The sequence below is a fragment of the Merops nubicus genome, unplaced genomic scaffold (genome assembly GCF_000691845.1).
Source record: "Merops nubicus isolate BGI_N331 unplaced genomic scaffold, ASM69184v1 scaffold12869, whole genome shotgun sequence".
NCBI classification, from domain to species: Eukaryota; Metazoa; Chordata; class Aves; order Coraciiformes; family Meropidae; genus Merops; species Merops nubicus.
This window is the reverse complement of record NW_008629057.1, coordinates 1-23,281: the sequence shown is the minus strand read 5'-3', so window position 1 is coordinate 23,281 and position 23,281 is coordinate 1. Positions and strand designations below refer to the sequence as shown.

Sequence of the window (23,281 nt, the reverse complement as noted above, 5' to 3'; positions counted from 1 at the left end):
CAGGAAGGATTTCTAACAAAGTGGGACCAGAGATTGTGTCAGGCTTTGTTCACATTGGTAGTTTGAGGTCATGCCCATGACTACAAATAGTTTTCTTCTTTTTGCTAATGAAATTCTCCAGGTTTGCAAACACTGAACTTGCAGAAGGCACAGTTTTCCCGTGGCTTTGAGTATTGACACACCTTCCCCAGAATATCAATTCCTTCTTAAGCCTCTGATGGTTTAAAATGAACCAGAGCATCCCAGAGCTCTGGTTGGTACAAGAGCCTTGGGTTTCCCTCTCTTGGGAACAAGACCATGTAGAACAGTGACACTTAAGCATGAATGGAAGGGCAGGAAAGCCCCAGTCACTGCAAGGGTCACCTTCTGCCTGTGAATTAGCTCCTGAACTGTGCTCTTCAGCCTGGAGGGGGGTGGCAGGATGGACTGTGCTGACGAAAATAATTTAAAAAATTTAACCAGTCACTATTAATAAATATACTCCGAAATTAAACCAGCCAAGCCTAAAATTCTTAGCAGATGGCTCCCTACTCCAGCTCACATGACCAAGCAGCAAGACAGATAAGCCAGCTCAGTCACAGATATGGGTCAGCTCTGGCCACAGTCTCATTTCTCTTGGACTCCCTTCACATAGGCAGGGATAGCTGCAAGGAACTCTCAGGAGCCAAAAGCTCAGTCCTAGCCACTCTGAAGAAACATCTCCATGCCAGGAGTATCCCTCAAGAGGGTTTTTAACGGAGCAGTTAATATCCAAGCTTATGTTTCAGAGGGGGCAGGGCACCAGCAAAGAGCACTGACATTGAGCGATGGCTTCAACAGTTGATCGAAACAGTTTAATGCATTTCCATTTCCACTTGTGTGGATCCAGCAATGCTTCTTACTTATTTACAGTATCACCCCCTCCTCTCTTCCTGGCTCTTCTCTTTGCTACATAGATAACAGGGGAAATTGATGCTGACTATTGCCTGCCTGATGTACTCAGGATTTTAAGAGGAAGGAGTCAATAGCGTATGACCAGGAATAACATCTGTGAGGGAGGGAGCTTGAACAGGAAAACATATCCATGCCCACCTGAGCATTATTTTAAGTGACAAGGGCAACAGATGCCCCAGCAGGACGTATTTGGGACATAGTCCAGGTCAGGGCAGACCCAGACCTGCTGGTCACTGGCCCTGTGGCAATACCTATGAGATGTCCCCTGTCCTGTTACTCACAACTGCCCCTCCAAAGAGAATGATGGTCTGCTTTCCTGACTACACCTAATATTCACTATACTTTGAAGATAAAACACAACAATCCACCTGCTGCTTAACGTGGCAAAACTATTTAAAGGCAATAAGCCTAACCCTCTGAAGATCAATCCCAGGTGATTATGAACTATTATTTTGGATCCAGAATGGGACAAATTTGCAAGCCATGTTATTCCAGGGAAGGAGACACTCAGGTTAATTATTTTCTTTTTACACCACTCTGTTTTATGAGACTCTAACAGAGCAAATGTAATATTCACTGTGACAAGACAGTCATTTCAAAGGCCAGTTCTAACAACAGCTAGAGTTTAGAGTCACTACTAATCTTTGTAATTCATGGAAATACTATTTTGACCAGGCTTTTAGGCTACATGGCTGATGTATTCTTTGCAATTTATTATTATATACTTGGTAAATTTGTATCTAGGTAGCATCCTTTTCACTGACCCACACAAACTTTCTTTCCTTCCTCCTTTCATACATATTTGCTCAAATAACATTTTGTATTCCAAAACTCAGAGTGCTGCACATTTTCAAGCCCAGTGTGTATTTAACTGCCTTATGCTATCTCACCTACACAGGGTGACCCAGCCCCGATTTTAAACCCACCTCTGCAGAGGATTCATTTTTCTGTTGGGATTTACTTGAGCGAGTACCTGGTCCTGAAAAAAGCCTTCACAACAGTATCAGCAATAGCATTGGTTTTATTAAGAACACCACTCTGCCCTTCCATTACTATTTTTATTTCAAGATTTCAAAGTGCTATGTTTACTATGCCCCACAAATCCTTGAAGAGATGGGTCATTTTTATTCCTGTTTTGAAGCTACAGAAAAGATGACAAGACACTGCCACTCCAAGTGGTAGCCAGATTCCCAGGAGTTCCAGTGCGCTCAATCTCTCACTCTAACCAGCATATAATATTTCTTCATGCTAACCACAGAGCTCTAAGACTGCAAGGACTTTCATGAACTTATTAAATCTTCCAAAGCTCTACAGTTCAGACCAAGAAGTCCAAGAGCATCCAACCTGTCAGAGAGCTGATGATAGACAATAACAGCTCATAAGATAAAAGGACAGCAACTTTTTCCGCCTGCAAAATACAAAAAATAATAAAAAGCTCAAACACTTTTCTTTTTTTGACAGCTGACTTGGATTTTTGTCTTCTTATTCTTTTTCCACTGCTGCAGTGCAGTTGGCAAAGCCTATTTCTGGGCTAGTTTGTTACAATACACGTGCTATATGCATGAGGGTGAGGGGAGAAAAAGAAAAGAGAAACACAGAAACAGGTTCTGACATTTAATCAGATCTGCTGTATTGATTTTGCAACTTTAGCTTTGGAGCAAATCAGAGAAACAACCACATTATCACCCAGAATTCACTCTTCCCTTAAGTGAGCGGGTTCAAAGGGAGCTCACGCCAGCACAGACACACGCACCTGAGTGGACGCCCACCCCACCTACGAGGCTCTCCACTGGGATGCGTGGGCTGGGGGACACAGGGGGACACAGCGCTCATCACGGAGGCTGCAGGAGCCACATGATCCCCTTTTCCCAGAAGATGAGAGTTCCAGAGAAAGCCACCAGACTAATGAGCTAGCCACGCTGAAGAGCAGCGTTTCAATCAGCCACGGTGGCCCCCGCTGCAGCTCCCAACTCTTCCCAGCTGTGTGAACAAGGAGGAGAAAGAAAAGCAGGGGATGCGTTGTTTGCTGGAGGCTTTTGCATGGAGGGAAAGGAGGGGAGCTATAAAGGGGACAAGAGCAATCCTTGCCCTACTTTCTTGGTTCACAGATGTTTTTTCATGCTGATGGCAGAAGCAAATTGGCAGCCCCCAAACCAAAGCTGCCTGGTGTAGGCACAGAACAGGCAGTGCCACCATAAGGTTCTTCCACAGTTCCCAGGCAGGAGGAGCCAGCTCAGGTGTGCAAACACTCAGTACACACCCAGCTCCAGCTAGGATCAGGGTATACAGAACTGATGGTGAAGTGAAGAGGGCCTTTTGGTGGACTGCTGCATGGACCATGCCACTGTTACTTGGGTGAGGTCACAATAAAGCATTGCTTTGCTTTAGGAAGAGCATGTTGAGCTGCTCCTTACACAGAAGTTCATCACATCTTTGCCTTCTACAATGCTGCATCAAAGGCTCTGCCTTAGAACTACCACCTTTCTTCTGTGGAGAGTCATGTCCTCCCTCTTCAGCCCAAAATAAGGCTGTGATCCCCCTCCAGCCTGACTTCACCCAGGTATGACTTCATACCTGACTTCTGCACTGCTGTTCCCTCTGCAGGGGCAAAAAGGGTTGGCAAGGACCACACAGCTTTCAAACAGCAACACCAAATGGGACACCAGCAGGTTTGATGGTTGTTCACCTCTGGAGTAAGATTTTGCTGCATCTCCCATTAGTTCTTGCTATGTCCTGCTGCACTCCATAGACCTGACCCAGCCTGCCTTTGAAAACAGCTTAAAACAAGACACACGTTTCCAACCTGCTTAAGGGAATCTCCTTCACACATACTTAACTGTGTGGAAATCTATACACATTTCCCACTCCCCATCCTGTAATTTAATTCCTGACAACTCTTGAATGGAGAGAGAGAGTTTGAAAAAGGGATCTTTGAATACTCAAAGTGCCTGCAAGATTTTGCACACTTCTGTCCCTGCTGTGCTCCCAGCAGCTCACATCTGTGAGCAGTGTGCCCTGGTTGGCTTCAGCCAGGTTATCTGCTCCAGTCTCACTTCTCTTCTTCCCGAGGAGTGAGCCTGGGAGGAGCACAGCAGCATATCCAATGAGTGCTGCTGTGCTGCTCAGGGAGGCTCATCAGTCACAGCCCAGAAGCAGCGTGCCTGGGTGCAAATTAACCCACTCCCCACCCATCCCACACCTGCCAGATCTGTGCTGCTCAGAGGACTCTGCAAGAGTTCAGCAATTGCACTGTCCAAATGCGACAAGGTCTGTAGGGAGGGCTACTCCTAAGTCACAGCTCCTTCCAGATGAAGGCATTTTACTTAGCTGCCTTCTCCCTGTCTGATTCAAAGTCTTGAAGGAGAGAGCACAGACCTTCCCTTGTTAAAGCACACCTCAATGGCATGAAGCTGAGCAGACACACACTTCTCTGGAGGGAGAAACCACTGCAGGGAAACTACAGAGACAGTCACTCAACATGGACATCAGCAGCATTCCTCCCTCTGTGTTCACCTTTATCCACAGATATGATGTTCAAACCAGGCTGGGAGCATGACCCATTGCTGAAATTACTCAATAGACCACATGCTAAGAATCAGTTTTCTGCTACTCACAGCTTTATTTCATGGAAATCACTTGGGAGTATATGGTCCCTGTCAGGGTCTGTGTAACACTGCTTTTCAGGCAGAATGGTTCAGGCATGTCCAGAAATGACAGCTGGGGTAACTGAGTTGAAGAAACGGTCATGGAGTGGAAATGGTCTACTTAACATTCATTACCTTTTGAGTGTTTTACTTTACAAATTTACTGACATACCCTGAAGGTATTTTCCACATAGGTAGTGCAGACACACCCGGTAGACCTGCCGTTCTGCACCCATCCACTGGCAGGGAAATGGAAATTCTTTGTATACAAACACACACAACACCTCTCCCTTCCACTTGCACCACGCTGGCCATGTAGTATCCTGCCCTCAGCCTTGTGCAGCCAGACCAATCAAATCTATCTGTTCAAAGGTCTCCAGGCAAAAGAGAGGTGTCTGCTCAGCGCAGGAAGAAAGGTGAGCTCTGAAAGCAGCAGCGAGCGTGCCAACCCCGCGCAGCCCGCAGGCCTTTGTGGGCACGGGCACTCGGGTGCTGCACGGTTGTACTCACACTGCACGTTGAGCTGCACCAGGGCATCCCGGGGCCTGATGTTGAAGCCATTGTACCTGGCTGTCTGGCACTTATAGGTCCCGCTCATTTCTCGGCTCACGCTCTCCAGGCGCAGCTTCCCATCGTAAGTCTCCATCGTCATGGTCCCTGAAGGCAAGAGGGCTTCCTTATCCACCCGGGACCAGATGATGGGTGGCTTGGGCTTCCCTCGAACCTCACACTGCAGCTCAGCCCGGGAGCCCTCCCGGACGGTGATGGTGGACTGGCCCTTAGGGACACTGATGGTCGGTGGCACTAAAAGGGAGAGAAGAAGGGAATCATTTTACATGGAGTTTCCAGCAAGCAAGGAACACTGTTGAGATGCTTGTGTTTGAGTCACACTAACAGCCCCAAACCCCAAAGGTTTCCACTTGACACATTGCAAACCCCTGTAGGAACACACATGTTAAGTGATCCTACAGGGTCTGGAACATCAGGGTACCAAGGAAGATCCCAGCTTTGCCAACAATATATCCCAATACCAATGGCAAATGCCAGCCAGTGTCTTTGCTTACTTTACATTGAGATTCAAAGGGCACTGGTTATCTCTGGCTCACTTGAGTGAGAGCTGGGTCCCAGAAAAGATTATTTCTGGCATCCTTTCCAGACTGGGAAGAACTCACCCAGCAGAACTGCCGTCAAGCCAGCAGTAACACTCAGAAATATCCAGCTATTGACTGACAAACAAAACTTTGCGGATAAAAAAAACTCAAAAGAAATCCAATGACTACAGCTAAAGGGTGCAGAGGTGTCAGTGGGAAGAGGTTTGTTGTTCAGCTCCCCAACTCCACTAAGAACCCAGAAAGGGGATGTTTGTGCTAAAACCCAGGTAATATTGACATTTCATTTGTATTAGTCTTCAGAGTTAACAGTTCAGCTGAGGTAAATACGGCCACAATCCTTTTCTGATGCTCCTTTTTCAGCCTTTCCTGCTGACAGTGACAACACTTGAATTGACACGTCTCTAACTGCAAGGGCCATGTACTTTGTTTCCTAGATCAAAGTTTAGAACTACGGAGGCTGCCACAAGCTGGTCTGACCAATATCAGCTCAGTTCACCTCCAGCAAAGGAGAGTGTGCTACAGTAATTGTACACTTTACAGACCACAGCTGGTCTATGAGCAAGTTTAGGGCGGCTCCAGCCCAATCTCCCTCTGAAGTGACCTCCCTAGGCAACAGGGAGGCCACATTTTCAATTTGCAGATCTCCTGTGGGCTGGGGAATCTCATCACACCCTGTCCCGCACAGCGTGAAGGGACAAGAGCATGCTCGGCGCCTGGCACTGCTGGCAGCCAATCACCTGGCGAGAGGCAATTTTCTCCATGGGGAAAAGCTGCAAATTGCATCTGAAGACTTTTTTAAATTAAAGCTATCTCCTCAGAGCTGCTCAGCGGAGGCAGCCACCTTGGTGTTATCAGGATTTGCTCAGTGGGGAAACATGGAACCGTCACTGCTGCTGCCCTCCTGCTCTGATCCTGCTGTCTGAGGAAAACCTGCTGGGTTTTTATGTGGGGACCACATGGCAGAGGTGACTTGTTACTGTTTGTGGGGATGCCACACGCTGGACAACCTTGGCTGCTGCATGGAAGGTCGCTCTGGTAGGGATGGCCATTTTCACTCCCTGGGTCACAAAATGGTCCTGCTGGCCCAGGCTGCCAGATAAGCTCCAAAATACCCCAGGCTGCCCTCCTGCCCTTTCCAGTCAGCAACATCCACACAATCATGTGGGCTCACCCTCTACTGGAGAGGCCAGAGCACAGCCAATCTGACACTGTAGACATCTCCTTTAAGGCAGCAACTGGCTGGTGCTTGGACCAACACCTTCGCCAACAGACAATGACCAGCATTTGGGTGGGATCATTCAGGGCCTCCCAGCCCTGCACTAACCCTTGAAGTCTTAAAGACAACTGCACTCTGCCATCTAGTGATCTTGGGCAAAAAAGATTGCTCCTGGCAGCAGCAGCCACGCAAGGTCAGGAGGGCTTTGCACCAGGATTGGAGGATTCCATAGGTTTTGTTCCATGCTGGTGCAAGAAGGTTGTTGTCTGCTGGCACAGAGAGGGCCCTACCTTCCAGGGCTGCCAGCAGAAGGGAACCACCCTTTGCTGCTTAGTGGGTCCATGGCATGGCCACGGCTCAATCTCCAGGCTACTGAGTGCTGGGTGCATCCCCGTTGGGAGCAGGCTGACCCCAGCATTTCTGTTGGGAGAGAAGGGCTTCCTAAAAGTATCAAAAGCAGCCACAGCACTCTCTGTTGTGGGGCTGAAGTGAGCAACATCCAGAATCAAGACTGGGATCAGCCTGGCCAGTGGATCCAGCACAACCAGGGACTCAGAAGAAATTTTCCATAAAGGTTCAGGACAAAATCTGTGGGCAGTTGGCTCCCCTTAGGAGTCCTCATCAGATTACTAGCCCAATGCTGCTTTGTGCTGTACCCTCAATGTCCTGGAAAAGCAACAAAATGGCACAAATGGAATGGAGAGCAGAGCTGGACCCACCACCTCCCCAGAAACAAAAAGGCAGCTCCAAGATCCTGTATTTCATTCCCCAAGGTGACTGACAGATATGCTTATGGATTACTCCTGTCCTCACCAAACCATAGGGTGAAGCTTTGACCCTGGCTTAAAGGTGGGAGGTATTTATAACACTTGGACTCCTATAGAGAGTGCTCAAGACAGATTGCAATTTCAATCCAGTAAACATTAAAGGTCTTTGTAGAATTTGCTATGACAGATGATACCAATCTCCTGGCCACAGCTCTGAAAAAAGGCACGTTCCTCACAAGTAATGCCAAAAAGAGGAAACAGCAGCTTTCTCTCTCTTTTACTCCTTTCTAAGCAAAGGAACATTTGAAATTTTATGAAAGACCACCCCTTCTTTCTTCCTTCACAATTTGGAGGCTTCTTTGAACAATCATACTCTAAACCTGTCTCTGTGGCGTTGACTGGACTGAACTTCAGACTTTTTATAGGGAGAACACATAAAGGAAGATCTTCTTGGTGCATAACACATCTGGCAGAAGAGCTGTAACTATCACCTGCCTCCAGTCTCAGCCAAATGCTTGCCTAAGCATGTAAGACTCTTCCCCACTGGAATTCAAGACACTTACGTGAGGTCCTTCAAAAAAGTCAGAGACATGAGAGGCTCACCAGTCTCTGAGGAGATGTTCACCTCCACACTGAGGTCAGGAATGGGCGCTCCCTGGAAGGTGGCCACGCACAGGTAGGTGCCGTAGTCACTGAATCTCAGGTCAATAATCTCCAAGCTGCAGGTCACAGGTGGGAGCTCGGGGTCATTCCGGGTGATGAGCAACCGGTCAGAGAACCTGGCTGGCTTCCCATTCTTGTACCAGGAATAGACAACCTTTTCCTGGGGGACAGCATCTACATGGCATGAGAGCTTCAAGTCCTGCCCTAACTGGATGGTCTCGCTTTCTTTGATCACATCAGGGGTGATTTGGAACGTGGCATTCTTCATTGCTAGGATAAACACAAGTGCAAAATCAATTAGAGACAGCAAAATGTCTTGTATAGGACAGAACAAAAGCAATTTGCTCCTCGGGAAGACAACATCTCCATACAAAACCTGTCCAAAGACCTCCCCCAGTTATATTCCCACAAAATGTCCCCAGGGCCTCACGTCTGGCAGTCTGGGATCATTCTCCAGTCCAGGATAGTGCTACAGTCCAGGATGAGGCTGCAAGCAGTGGTAGCACAGCTGTTGGCCTAGGAGCAGAGAAGCTTACATAGGCACTTCTCCACAATACTAATGGCTGCCACATATCACACTCACCCTCAGCTTCAGAAGGACAGCCAGAAAAAACACAAGTCTAGCTCCTCCGCCCAGAAAACCCACACTCTGAGAAAAAGAAAAAACAAAGCAACTTACACCGCACCAGCACGTTCACTGTCTTCTTTGCTGGGTTCCCCACGTTGTTGATTGCTGTGCAATTGTAGTAGCCCGAGTCCTCCACACGGATCCTCCACATGGTGAGGTTGCCTCCTTGCACAAGGCTATTGGGAGGCATTGGGCCAGGAGAGTGAGACCAAACCACCTCTGGCTGTGGGTCACCACCCGTCAAAGAGCACTGCATAGTGATGTTGTCACCAGGGTTGACCACCAGTGTCTCATTGACAGACAGCTTCAGAGCAGGTGGGGCTGGAAGAGTACAGAGGGACACTTCTGAGCTTGAAAAAGACCCACCCACTTGCCTGTACACAGCTTCATATGTTCCAGGATTCGTTCTTGAGGATGGTTGGTTTGAGCAGGGAGAGCTGGAGAGATCCATCAATTCGTTACAAACACAAGATGCTTGTGTCCACCACTGCTGCTTAGGATTGGAGCACAAGCTACACGTGACACTTTAGAGTGACACTTCTGAGCTTGAAAAAGACCCACCCACTTGCCTGTACACAGCTTCATATGTTCCAGGATTCGTTCTTGAGGATGGTTGGTTTGAGCAGGGAGAGCTGGAGAGATCCATCAGTTTGTTACAAGATGCTTGTGTCCATCACCGCTGCTTAGGATTGGAGCACAAGCTACACGTGACACTTTAGCAGCGTTTGGTGCTCTAGGGCTTAGGACTCAGGTCAGAAGAAAAGCCCAACGAGCTTTACACAGGTGAGAGTGGCAACCAGCCAAAATTTGGCAGTGGAAAACCTGATGCTAGAGGATTCTTGATTCCTGACACCAACTACGGCAGCAAGGCAGAAGGGCGTTGGGAAGCCACTGGAGCCCTGCATTACTCACCTGACTGCATCCAGCCCACTCCTCTGCAGGCACCACAGTGCCTGTTGTCCCACCTGTATTTAACTCCCCTGACTTCAGGCAGGCCCTGCAGAAGTGGCACTGGAGGAAAGGCTCAACTGGTAGCTCCTACTAGAGCACCTGTATCCCCCTTGCTGCGACACTACTGTATGAATCACAGTTAGTCTGTTTAGGCCCTGGACAGAAAGGGGACAATGGGCTGAGCTCTGAGAAAATAAAAAAAAACCAAAAAGGCATGAGAGCAAGACCTTCACTGTTACACGGCACAGGAGGCTGCAGCCATGGGTTGAGTTTAGCATCTCAAGATCTGATCCAAAGCATGCAGGGAAGCTCACTGGAATGTCAGTGTTTGCTGGGCAGTTCTCACAATCCCAAAGGAGGGTCAGGCAGAACACCAGGTACATGCCAGTACATGCCAGACCACAGTCTGCTCCTTCTGCCTGACCACTAGAGCCCCATGCTGATGGAGAGGTGAAGGAGAAAGAACCAGGCTCAGAGGAGCCTGTTTGAGCCCAACAGCTGTTTGTGTTCATGGACAGTTTGGATGACGCCACTCCTGCCATACAGGGCTGCCATCCCAAGAAGGAGTTTTGGAGAAGGTCTACCACTAAAAATGGACCTCAGATACCCTGTTATATGCCTCTATATCTCTCACACACATCTGAGACATCTAGACATCTGAGAGGCAAAGCCTCTCTTGCAGCTCAGAGTCTGACACAAGAGGACCAGAACCTGCCTGTACCAAACAGACCATGAACAGCAGCTCTGCACCATCTTAACTCCCTCCATCTCCACAGGTGTCAAATACACTTTTCTATAGACTTAAGGGCTATAGACCAAGTCACAGGGATTGTCTTTCATGCACAACTGATCAAAAATGTCTAGACAACCTCTCCTTTGAATATTCTAGTACCTGGTTTTGGTTTATTTTATTTCTGCATCCTTCTCACAACATACCCCTCCAGGAACTGATCCAAAAACCTTCCCTTTGTTTTCTCTATTTCATCCCATGAAAGGCCTTTTAAAGCCCTTGTCAGCACCATCAGTGGCTCCATCCAGATGAAGCTGAGAAAGTAGCAGTCCCCGGCACAACAGCGGGGAGTATGTTTTAAGTAACAGCCATAATAATGCAAAATAAGGCATTGTTCCATATTCATGAAGCCTGATTTAATAGCATCATTATTTCTGCCTCTTCTCTCCCTGGACCCTGTGTTAATGAGCTGTGCTGGATTTGTGCTGGATCCCTGAATTACAGCCCATACAAACAAGGCGAGGACGACTGCTTTCTCCTCAGCACCAGCACCATAATTCAGCAGTACAACTACTGCCATGCTGGGATATTGTTTTGGTGCACTGAACCAGATGTCCTCTCCCTGCCCATGGTGCATGCTATTTGCACCAGAGGTGTCCAGCTGTGCCTAAGGAAGAAGGTGGCTCCTTTTCCACCTGCACTGGCCATTTTGAGGCCAGTGGTTGGAGTCCTCAGAATTTGGAAGGCAACAGCAGGGCTTAACGTGCACTCATCAGCAAAGGAAGGATTTGTGCATCCTCTCCAAGCTCCGAGAGGTTTCACAAGATGCTACAAAGCCCAGGAATGCAATAGCTCAATGCAGTTTGGTTGGCAGGACACATTCCTGTCACAGGCTATCAGATGACTGTGGAGCTCAAATAGCTGTTCCTGCTCTCTGACACTGAACTGGCTTCAGGTTCACAGTGCACAGACAAACTGACAGATACAGCTTCTTGCCTGGGAATCTCCATCCATCCTCGTCAAAGCCAGAGAAAGGCTGAGACCGGCCTATGTCCAGAGAGAAGATGTCAGAACTGGGGAGCACAAACCAGAGGTCCTGCCGGCGGTGATTAAGATTTAGGGCTCTTGCAGTGTTTGATGTGCACATATCTGATCAACGCTCTTCTTGCCCAGTTCTGGGCAAGGCAACATGGAAAAAGAGTGACTTGCTGGTGCAAGCACTGCCTTTGGGCAGGTTCTGTGTCCATTCCAGAAGGACACCTGGATACTGCAAAGCTGCCACCCACACAGCTCCAGGCAGCAAGCTCCCATGACGTCCCCCAACATGGAGCCCTGGCTGTGGCAGCCTGCACAGGCCCCCGCTCCCATCAGCAGACAGAGGTTAACAGTCTGAAGACATTGTTATGCAAGAGATGAATCTCATTTATTTGTAACCTGTGGCAATTCTTTTTGTTCTTGGCTCAGAAAACCTGCTGGCGGAGTCTGCTGAGCAGTAAGGGGACCATTAAAAACAAAGAGTCGCTTTCAATTCTCTTCGAAGTCCAATTTGCTGCAGTAAAACTGGGTGAGAATTAACCTGCTGGGCTGCTTAATTCTGCAGAAATTGAGGCAAGGGAAAACATCAGCCTGACCCTGCTGGAGCAGGTCACGAGAGCCTGGTGCTGAGCTGGTTCTGTGGCTCTGTGGACCCAACCTGCTGCTCTAGAGCCACACAACAGCAGTAGGACAGAGGAGGAGCAGGGGAAACCTCCTTCCTATTGAGGTAGCAAACAAAGAACCCATCCTGTCTTGCAAGGGCCAAGCTGATGGCACAGAGCTTGGGAGAAGCACATCTCCTTGCTGGATACTACAATCTGCCCAGAGGCCACTGCCAGAGGAGCCAAAGTGAGCCAGCTGAGGAGCAGCACACAAACTGGGAAGAGAAGATTCCCTTGGCCTGACATGGGTCTGTAGTGCTTAGGTCTATAAATATTTAAGAGATCTATTTCCATGCACCTCAGCACCCTTTGGGCCCTCCTCAGTTGCAAAGGTGGAGGCATCCCGAGTGAAACTGCTCAGAATTCTGGACACAGCCAAGGCTATGGAGGCCTCTAAAGCATGAATGTAGGAGGGAAAGAAGAGATATATGCAAAAAAGGAGAGAATAAAAGATTTTTCTTTATATATCTTCTCATCTATGCATAATAATACCTACAGGGCAAGCAAGCCAGATAATATTTCACGTTAAATATACTTGTGTTATTTAACACAAACCTTGCTCATATCACAATGCCAGCTTCATTTTCACCACCAGCTTTTAATACAATTAGCTAGGAACACATTTTCCAATGTGCTTTTCAGCTCCTAGTGTTAGACACCATTGTAACTATGCATAAATATGCATCCACAACTAAACAACAGGAAAAAAGAACTGGATGTACACACTCTGTGGTTCATGTTCAGAGCTTAGGTAAGTACTTAAATTGGTGTAAATCCAACCATATCACTGGCTTCTGATCTGGTTACAACCTGCACATACATTTTTCCCATTCACTCAGTAAAGGGGCTGGACTGAATTAAGGGTAGAGTCCAGGTGCTCGGGCTGGCAGGAGGGAGTAAACATGAACAGAAACTTGATTTATTAACTCTTCAAAGGTAAAGACACAACAGGGAAGAAGAGCTGTATGGAGACTGTATGGAGGGCTGTATGAAGACCTTTCTTCATCATGAGTACAAGTTTTTAAAGGGAATACTACAGCACTGACTACAGTCTCATCCAGGGATAAACTAATGCAGTGGTGTGAGTTGCCTGAGACATGGTGAGAGATCTTACTATCCAGAGAATACTCTTTTCTGACACATGCTATAGTTCACTTTCTTAAGCTTATTATTTTTCTTTTTTCTACATAAAAAGATGCATCTCTTGCTCAGCACCTTGGACTCAAGTCAGATCAACAAACGTAATTTACACAGTACCAACAAAATCCCATCAACAGTTGGCAACATCAAAAGAGTTGTTTTCACTACACAAAGATGACGCAAGGGATGCAAACTGCTTTGTGTTACATTAGAGAGCTGAATAATTCAAACAGCTACAATGCTTTTCTTTCTGATCATGGAATGCCCAAAGGCTGGCAGCAATTTCCTGACATCTACTTATTATTTGAAAAGATTCAAAGATTCAACACATGTGGCAGCTTTGTGGGTGTGTTTTTATGGGTGTGGTTTTGTTTTGTTGTGATGGTGGTTTTTTTGTTTGGGTTTCTTTGGGGTTTGGTTTGTGTTTTTTTTTTGGTTGGGTTTTGTTTTGTTTTTCTTTTTTTTTAATGGACAGGTTGCAATCACATCTTTGGAAGTGTTTGGTACATGATATACAGTGATCAGCCAGTTACTGCAGGTCAAGCAAGAGGCACCAAATGTATTCTGTTTGCAACTGGAGGGATACTCAAGTACTGCCAGTATGCATATGAGTGTAAAATTTATTTAGTGGGAATGTACTAGAGGTATTTGCTTTCCATGAACATCAGCACCAGCGGAGCTCATTAGCTGGGAGGTGCTGAGAGCACAGCCCTGCAAACCAGGCCAGAGTCACACACGAATGAATTATTTGTAACAACTCCTCCAACATCTGACCCACTCTAGACTGTATCAAATCTATTTTTAAAGTCACTTAGAATTATAAATAAATAAAAGTGCCTGGATTAAAAACTACACAGTGTCTCAACACTTACATGTAGTCTGTTTTAATGATCTCACAGCAGGCCAGGCCAAGGCACCAGCTATATGCAAGAGCTGCAAGAAATTAGAGCACTCCTGGCCACAAAACTTCTGCATGAAGGATTTCCAATCCTAGCAGCCACCTACATGAACATGAGGTGCTGCAGGCCCTGGACAGGGTGCTGTGTTACTGTCCTGGTGAGGTAATGGCTGTTGAGCAGGCAAGGGGTCAGAGGGATGTGGGGATCTCTGCATTCCGTCTTACCTGTGGTGTTTGTGAGCTGGAAGGTGATGGATTTGTCAGGGATGCTGCAGACGTTGCGGACGGACACCTGGCACGTGTAGCTGGCGTAATCCTGGGGCCGGAGGTTCTTCAGCTTCAGGACTTTGGTTTCACCCTGGGTGTTGGGGAGAAAGAGGGAGTAAAAAATAGACACAGGTGTATAAAGCATTGTTCATCATTGCAAGTCCATAATCTGTCCCAAAAGTTACACATTATCAGCAGCTCCCGTCTAAAACTCTGTGCAGACTCCAGGCATCTCTAGCTATATATAAAGGAGACGTAAAATGTTTGCACTTCCAGGATTTCTCAATACACCCAGCAAACAACTGATGTTTAACCTGAAAACACTGCCAAACAGGTCTAGGCATAATTTCTCAACAACTGCCGTCAGAATCATCTTGTGGAACTTGAAAAACCTTAAACAGCCCAGAAAAGACCCTGAGATCTCACACTGACATGTCGGTAGGAACCCAAAGGATGTCATTAGGATCTCAACACTACAAAACCAAAGTAAATCAGAGCAGATTCAGACATTAATGCTGGCCTAAATATGACAGATTCAATAGTTACGCAGTAAAAAATTGCAATACAGGAGGAAAAATGATAATTCAGAGAAATACTCAAAGAAGCCCCCAAAGCTTTCTGACCTCTCTTTTCTAGATTGTAATCTCATTTATGCTGTTGTAGATCCAGAGTGACTGCATGGACTCTAATAGCCTTTTCTCATACTACAGTAACAAACAAAATCACTCCCCGGCACTTCATTAGTTACAGGCTTGTTATAGAAACAGAATCAAGTTGTTAAATTAACAACAGATGCATTCTGTAGATTTTTATTTATGGAACGTGGAAGGCTCCGAGATACATCTCGTGGTTTGTACACCCTGTGACTCGTATATCTTCCCATGACAGCTTGCCACTGTTGCTCTCCTTGCATTTGTCTAAATCTCTTCTGGAGAAAACATTCCGTAATTGCCTGCAAATGTGAGAAGGTGTCAGCACGACAAATCCTCTTGAGGACAACCTCAAGGGACTGGACAATGAGCTCAGGCATGCTAATATGCAGAGAACAAGGATCTGAACTGAGTAAATTAGAAAGATAAATACCTAAGAGACCAATAACCCTATGAAAGTCCCGTCCTTAGAGATTTGTTGCTATGCCACACAAATGATGGCATTTACAATGTGCATATCAACTACTTCCTTACAGGGTCATAAGTATTGTGTTCATTGACTAGTAAATGTTGGGTAAATGTGTATAAACCTTCCGTGTAAATAAGTTTTAAAAAGCTTAAGCAGCTTCACTTCCTTTTTCATGTAAAAGCGTACCCAAACCTGATACTGATACCAGTTCATCTCCAAGACAATATCACGAACCCCTGCCAAGGGTGCTTTGTTAAATGCAGTACATTTGCACTCCAGCAAGACTCCTCCTTCTCCTTGGTGTTGCAGAGGTGTGTTTTTGTTAACTTCAGCTCTTACCAACCCAAACTCACAGGTTCTTGCTGGTGCTGAGGAGAGGAGCCCAGCAGTCCTAACACCCTCTCTCAGAGCTGGGAACCTATCATGGTGGGAACATTGCCTGACAGGAGCTGCGGGATGCTGTGTCATTTACACAATAACACTGCAACGTGGTGAAATTCTGCCAGATGCCTTATTCAGCTGAAGAAAATATCACAAGTCCTAAGACATCCTCTCATTAAGCAATGTCTCCTGTTATTTACACTGAGCTCAGTGAAAGCTGAAAGAGCCCATGGTGGCTTCCTCTAAGGCCAGGGATGTCCTGGCTGGATGCCACATAGTACAGAACTAGACAAAGCTCTCTTCAGGGCCCTCCAGCAGCACTGACCTACAGCACTTCTGCAAATCTGCTGCTAACCTGCAGCTCTCATCTCCCTTCTCATCCCCCTCAATGTTTCCATTTGGCTGCCCATTTCCATGACCTACAGAGATGGCATGTTTCTATAAAATATGAACATGACTACATTAACTGAAATGCTGCCTGGAGCATCTCTCAGAAATCAAACTTGGCCAGAATGCACCCAGGGCCAGCTTTGGGAGTGTGAGGAGGTGCATGGAGTGAAACAAGGGCCCTGGGGAGTGGCCCCTCCAGCCTTCCCTTCCCACCCATCACTGCCTCATGCTGCCAACTGGCCTTGCTGGAAGTGCCGGGGCTGGGTAGCATCTGAAGGACATTCAGAGCCAGAGCTCAGCTTAGGATAACATGCCCAGAGTGCCCTGGCAAAAGAAAAATTCCCTTCCATCTCCCATTGTGTGGGCAGGCTAATCACTGTGAAGAAAGCAGTGCTCAGAGGGGCGAGTCCAGCACAGGCAAGCATGAGAAGCGGAAAGGATGTGGATACTTCGTCACAGGATGACACTCAGAAAGTGCCCAGGCAGTTGGGCTGCTGCTGCTACTTACAGCCATTAGAAAAAGCTCTTCATCATTTGCTTCATGGATCCCACATCAATTCCTGCCATTCACTCACTCACATTGCTAAACAGGAAGCAATTCCCCTAATTTATGGAGCTTGGGCACTCAATTAAGAAAGAAAAATTAGTAGTGAGAGATAGAGGAGACTAAATCTTGCTTGGTTTTAGTCTCAGCCACCCAACAGTCAATGTAACCTCTTTAGGGCAGCTGTGAACTGCTTGCAGGGACAGTGTCAAAAAGGGGAACAGACTTCCAGGCTGTCACACTCTCTCCTGCTGCTCTGCTCCTCTTGTCCCTGGGGAATCTGCATACAGAAGTAGCTCCATCAGCACTCCTGGAGACAGTACTCCTTGCAGTGGCCGCTACCCTCTACCCAGCATCATAATCCACATAGGGAAAAAAAACGCCATCCACTAGAGAATGTCCTGCATCAGCAAGATGCTCAGCACAAGCTGGTGGAAGTTTGGTTTTTCACCTGTGTGTAGAGGGGTTCATAGATGTCCACACCGTTGTCCTGACTGTGGGAAAGTGTCTCAGCTCCCCGTTTCCAGATGAAGCGAGCTGGTGGGTTGGAGTTGACAGTGCAGCGGAGGAAGACAGTCTTCTCCTGGTAGAAGCTGCCACGTACATCGCTGATGGTCTGGTGAACAGTGAGAACAGGTTCATCTAGATCTGGAAGGAAGGTAAGGAAGGCCGCAACAGTCGTTAGAGAACCTTGCTCTGCACGTACAGCCTACAGAGCAGATGATGCTCCAGGCGCCACAGAAGAGGGGAAGCTCCCACACGCTTGGCTGATGACAACTGCTGAATTGAGGGCAGTTAACAAACAATATCTAAAGGGAACAGACAGGAGAAGCCAAAATTCTCTCGCTCACCACACAACCTTCAGAGAACAGAAAGCTTCTGCTGGTTTGCAGATCCCGTGTGATCCTCAAGCAAACTGTCAGCCTGCCACATGCCTCTCAAACCACTAGGCTGCCTCACCTTCCCCAGCGATACCCCACACTCAAAATCACTACGATGCACTTTAGGAAAAGGTCAGAAGGATCCCAGGCAACTCTGCTCCATCATAATTTCTTCTGTTCCCACTTTCCACTTCCCACATCCCTCCTGAAATCATGGGACTAAGCCCATAGCCGTGAGATGTTTACACAAAGGACATGACAAACCTTCAAGTCAAGAGGTGACAGCAGAAATCAGGACAAGATGAAGGAGCTGAGATGGAGAGTAAGTCTTGTGGGTGCCATTGGAACATGAGATGCAAAACACTGTGGAAGGTGTGTACAATTTCTCTTCCTAGCAGAATATCCTCTCTGCATTTTCTTCTTTTCAAGCTCTGCACTGACTTTCCCTCTTCAGCAGCTTCCACTCACTGCATCCCTATCACCTACCCCTAAACCGATCAAATTCTTTTCCATTTTCTCCCTTTACAGAAAATGCTCCTTCCAATTCCCTCACCACACCTGCACCAGGCACACAGCCACCACAATTGGATCCATGCTTCTCAGTTTCTTCACTTGCAAGGACATAAACAATAGCCCTGCAGGCAGCTCACTTTCTCTATCCACACAGGGTACACTTCTCCCCCAGGGCTGCCCTCCTGCTTATGAAAGTGTTTATTTTCTTGGGCATCTGCACCAGACACCAATTTTAGAACATCAAGGAAGCAGAGGAAAAATCTCAGAGGGGTTCTCCTCCCAAAACCACACTGAGCCTGATTGTGATTAAATGAAAAGATCTCGTTTGACAGGATGTGACCAACTGACCCTCTAAAACTGAAATCAGCCCCCATGCCCTTAAGCATGTCATATAAGGCATCCGTTGAGCTCAGATGAAGCAATTTTACTTTTTCAGCAATCTCATACCCCACCTTCAATTGTGAGGAAACAAGCACACACATCCAGTAACCCCTGTGCTGCCAGCATTGTCTTCTGTACATGCTAGCACAAAGGAAGAGCACATGTGCTCATCACCTCCTTCTCTCCTATGCCACCTAATTTTAATTATATTTTATTTTAGAGATTCATAAGTTTGTAAATCTGACTCCCAGAAAGGAAGAAAGTAGCAGCAATGAGCTTCTGCCAACACGTCATTCAAATAATACATGTTCTCTGCTGAATCACAAGTGTCAACTTGTGGATTTGCATATTTTAATGACCTGTATGCTTGGTAGACAGCAATTGTAATGGGACCTGAGATTTGTCGGCTTGACCACACCATAGCTCAGAGATATGAGTAGAGCTAATAGCAAAACAATGACAAGGCACAAAAAAAAAACCCAAAACAAACCCCAAGACTGAAGAAAAACATACACAGGTGGAGAAAAAAGGCTTCTCTCCATACAGTGCTGCATCTGTGTGTCCACAGGATGACTGAAATTTACATCAAATTCTCTTGGACCAGGACCTCGGGCACAGCTTCTCCTCTTTCCACCCCTCTTTGTCCTTAGCCCTCCTTTATCTGTTCACACTTTACACGAGTAACTCTAGCCACCATCCTTCTGGGGCTCCATCTCTCAGCAGGATACATGGCAAAACACTTCACTTTGATCAAAGAAGATACTCACCATTCAGGTCTCCTGGCTCCCAGCTACTCCCCACACAGAAAACATCTTCCTTTCGGTTGCTAAACCTTTCTTCCCTCGAATCTTTCAGCCTTCTTTCGTAGCAGTCAGCTCTAAGTCTAGCCCTCCTGAGAAAAGCTAAAATAAGACCTACAATGATATGTATGTCCTTGATGTACGAGTAATGCCACTGATGTCAGTGAGCTGCACAAATGATAAATTTGGCCCAAGGCTGCTCATGAAGATGATCACATGGGATGTTTCATGCGCAATATAAGCTTGTAAACATCCATTCTTTCTTTTTCTTTACTTTCTCTCTCCCACATGGAAATACTCCAAACAGCAGCTGCCTCCCTACCAGCATCTAAGCAGTACTTTGAAGCCTCTCTTGATGCCCACTTGGGGCAAAGGAATAACTTGCTACACAGGCCAGTGTTTCCAGTTTAAGATTCCCTTGGCACCAATGGTGCTCTCTGCACAATCTTGCTGTCTAATACTGAAAGTATGAGTGAGCACTAGTACTAGCTGTCAAGGGCACCAAGGTTCATGTGAGGGCAATTACTTACCTCTAACTGCAAATTGGGATGCGAGAAAAGAAGGGGGTTGTTTTCAAATTCTGGTTCATTCAGCTGAAGGTTGCCTGGGTGAGCGTTCAACAAAAACTGTGACTTTTCCTGTGTGTTCCTTTGCACCTACTACAAATACTAGCAGAAAATAGTGTCCCCTCCCCAAAAAAACAAGTGAGCAGAACAGAGGTGCATTACCAAGTCCATATGCAGAGTAGATGTTAGTATGAGAAAGCCCTTGGCCACCCCATTAACCCCATAGTTCTACAGGTCAGAGCTGCACGAGAGACCACAGGACACTACATCACTCTAGTTCCAGTCTGCACCCCAGAAGTAAAGTGAGCACCCTCAGGATGTAAAGAGATTCATGCCACAGTCCTGTTCCTAGAGACACTGGTCCTGGCAAGGTGTCATAGTGAGGCTTGAGAAAAGCTAATTCCCTTTGCAATGCAGAGTTATCATAGGCCTCCACTATATGTAGGAGAAGAAATGGGCAGAGAAGTCAAGCAGATTTAGGTGGGTGTTAGAACTCCAAACAAAGCTATGCAATGCCCATGAAGAAATGCTCATCCTATCCAAAGCAGCTGCTGCTAAAGCAATCTCTTTAGCCTTAGGATGGTACTCACACTAACTGCACTACTCCAAAACAGAGTAGGGCAAGGAAAGAATAGAGACAGGAACTGCTCCCAGCCATATAGTACAACTGTGGATCATGAACGTGCCCAAGCTTAGAGATGTTCAAATCTATGGAACAGTCTGTCAGGATCACATCACTGGATAACAGGAGTAATAGGAATCAGTCAGACAACAGTTGCTGTCAGGAAAGCTTAGCCCAGACTCCAGGCAAGTGCTTGAGGTTTTAAAGCCTGGAGGTGGCTCCATTGACAGATAACCACAGTGCACCTCAGCACAGAAGACTGTCTTGCTAAAAGGACTGTGGGAACAGATTCAAAGAGAGCTTAAGATGCTTTATCACACTTTACATCTTTTTAGCATCATTCTCTTGCTGACTAGGTCTTCTCAGAATATACGAGTGAGGAAAGGAATTTGGTGTAATTCAGGCTGAGGAAAACTGTAATAGAATCATAAAGGTTGGAAAAGACTTCCAAGATCAACAAGTCCAACTATCAACCCAACACTACCATGTCCTGAAGTACCATGTCCACATGTTTTTTGAATGCCTTCAGGGATGGTGACTCCACCACTTCCCTGGGCAGCCTGTTCCAATGCTTAATAACCGTTTTTGTGAAGAAAACTTTTCTAATGACCAATTTAAACCTCCCCTGCCATAACTCTAAGCCCATCTCCTCTCGTGCTATCAGTAGTTACCTGGGAGAAAAGATAGCAGCCCCACTACAACCTCCTTTTAGGTAACTGTAGAGAGCAATAAGGTCTCCCCTCAGCCTCCTCTTCTCCAGGCTAAATAATCCAAGTTCCCTCAGCTGCTCCTCATAAGATACGTTCCCCAGACCCTTCACCAGCTTCACTGCCCTTCTCTGGACCTGGTCCAGCACTTCAATGTCCTTCTTATCCTGTGGTACCCCAAACTGAACCTAGTACTCAAGCTGTGGCCTCACCAATGCCGAGTACAGAGACACAATCACTTCCCTATTCAAGCTGGCCACACTATTTCTGATCCAGGCCAGGATGTCATTGGCCTTCTTGGCCACCTAGGCACACTGCTGGCTCATATTCAGCCTCTTGCTGTCCACCAGCACCCCCAGGTCCTTTTCTGTCAGGCAGCTTTCCAGCCACTCCTCCCCAAGCCTGTAGCATTGCCTGGAGTTGTGACCGAAGTGCAGAACCCAGCACTTGGCCTTGCTAAACCTCATAGAGTTGACCTCGGCCTAACGATCCACTCACAACACTCCCACTCAGGTTGGTGCCATCTGCAAACTTACTGATGGTGCACTTGATCCCTTCATCCATCATTGATAAAGATGTTAAAAGAGTAAAGATCATTGATAAAGATGTTAAACAAGGGTAGCCCCAAAACTGAGCCCTGAGGGGCACAACTTGTGACTGGTTGCCAACTCGATTTCACTCCGTTCACCACAACTCCCTGGGCTCGGCCATCCAGCCAGTTTTCAACCCAGTGAAGAGTCCACCTGTCTATGCTGTAAGCTGCCAGCTTCTCCAGCAGATTGCTGTGGGAAATGGTGTCAAAGGCCTTACTGAAGTGCAGATAGACAACTTCCACAGCCTTTCCCTCATCCACTAGGCAGGTCACCCGGTCACAAAAGGAGATCATGTTGGTCATAAAAGTCAGGTCAAGCAGGTCCTGCCTTTTATGAAACCATGCTGGTTGAGCCTGTTCCTCTGGTTGTCCCACTGTGTGAGTGCACTCAGGATGAACTATTCTATAATACTCCCTGGTACCGAGGTCAGGCTGACAGGCCTGTAGGGCACCGAGGAAAGTCCTCTTTCCTGCCCCTCTTGTAGATGGGTGTCACATTGGCAAGTCTCCAGTCATCTGGGAATTGCTGATCAATGATGGAGAGTGGCTTGGCAAGCTTATCTGCCAGCTCCCTCAGCACTCTTGGAAAGCCAAATGTGTAGCCAAAGACAATGAGCAGAATGGTCATCTTGCCCAAGAAAACAAACCTCTTCAGAAGTTGCCTAGAGCTTAAATCGTGAATTCCTCCCATATGAGTATTAAGGATAAGTTTCATTGCCCTCCCTTTTGGCCACAACAGCCCAAGAATAAACAACATTAAGCCATAGTGAGACACCTTCAAATCTTGGGGGCCAAGGTGGAGAACAATTAACAGGACACATGAAGGATGGGCATTGCATCCAGACAGAGAAACACTGAGTCACTGAAGTCAAGGGGTCCTTGCAGATTCCTTCATGTTCAACTCCTTCACAGCTCAGCCTCCTCAGGTGCATCCCAGTCTTTTGCTCTATTTCCACCATGCTATAGAGGTAGCAATGCTGGGAGCTGGGCACTGGCTTCAGGAATGTCCCAAGCATCTGGGGCACCATCAATTTCAAGAAGCACTGGTTTGCTTCAAGCATTGCCAGCTTCAAAATGAACGCAAAGAAAACAGAAGTCATCTACGATGCTACATCCCAGGCAGGTGACCCCTGAGAGAC

The 23,281-nt window shown here is 46.9% G+C and overlaps 1 protein-coding gene across 1 annotated transcript in view; it reads right to left on the bottom strand.

Moving 5' to 3' along the window:
• The window catches only part of MDGA1 (MAM domain containing glycosylphosphatidylinositol anchor 1), a gene marked incomplete at its 5' end in the record, with an annotated part of 88,055 nt that extends 70,327 nt beyond the window's left edge, over window positions 1–17,728 (bottom strand). The window contains 5 exons of the mRNA XM_008946866.1: window positions 5,088–5,381; window positions 8,276–8,605; window positions 9,015–9,284; window positions 14,605–14,737; window positions 17,532–17,728. Of these exons, the coding sequence (XP_008945114.1) occupies window positions 5,088–5,381; window positions 8,276–8,605; window positions 9,015–9,284; window positions 14,605–14,737; window positions 17,532–17,728 (1,224 nt within the window). The remainder of the gene's footprint in view (window positions 1–5,087; window positions 5,382–8,275; window positions 8,606–9,014; window positions 9,285–14,604; window positions 14,738–17,531) is intronic.
• Window positions 17,729–23,281: the final 5,553 nt, after the last annotated feature.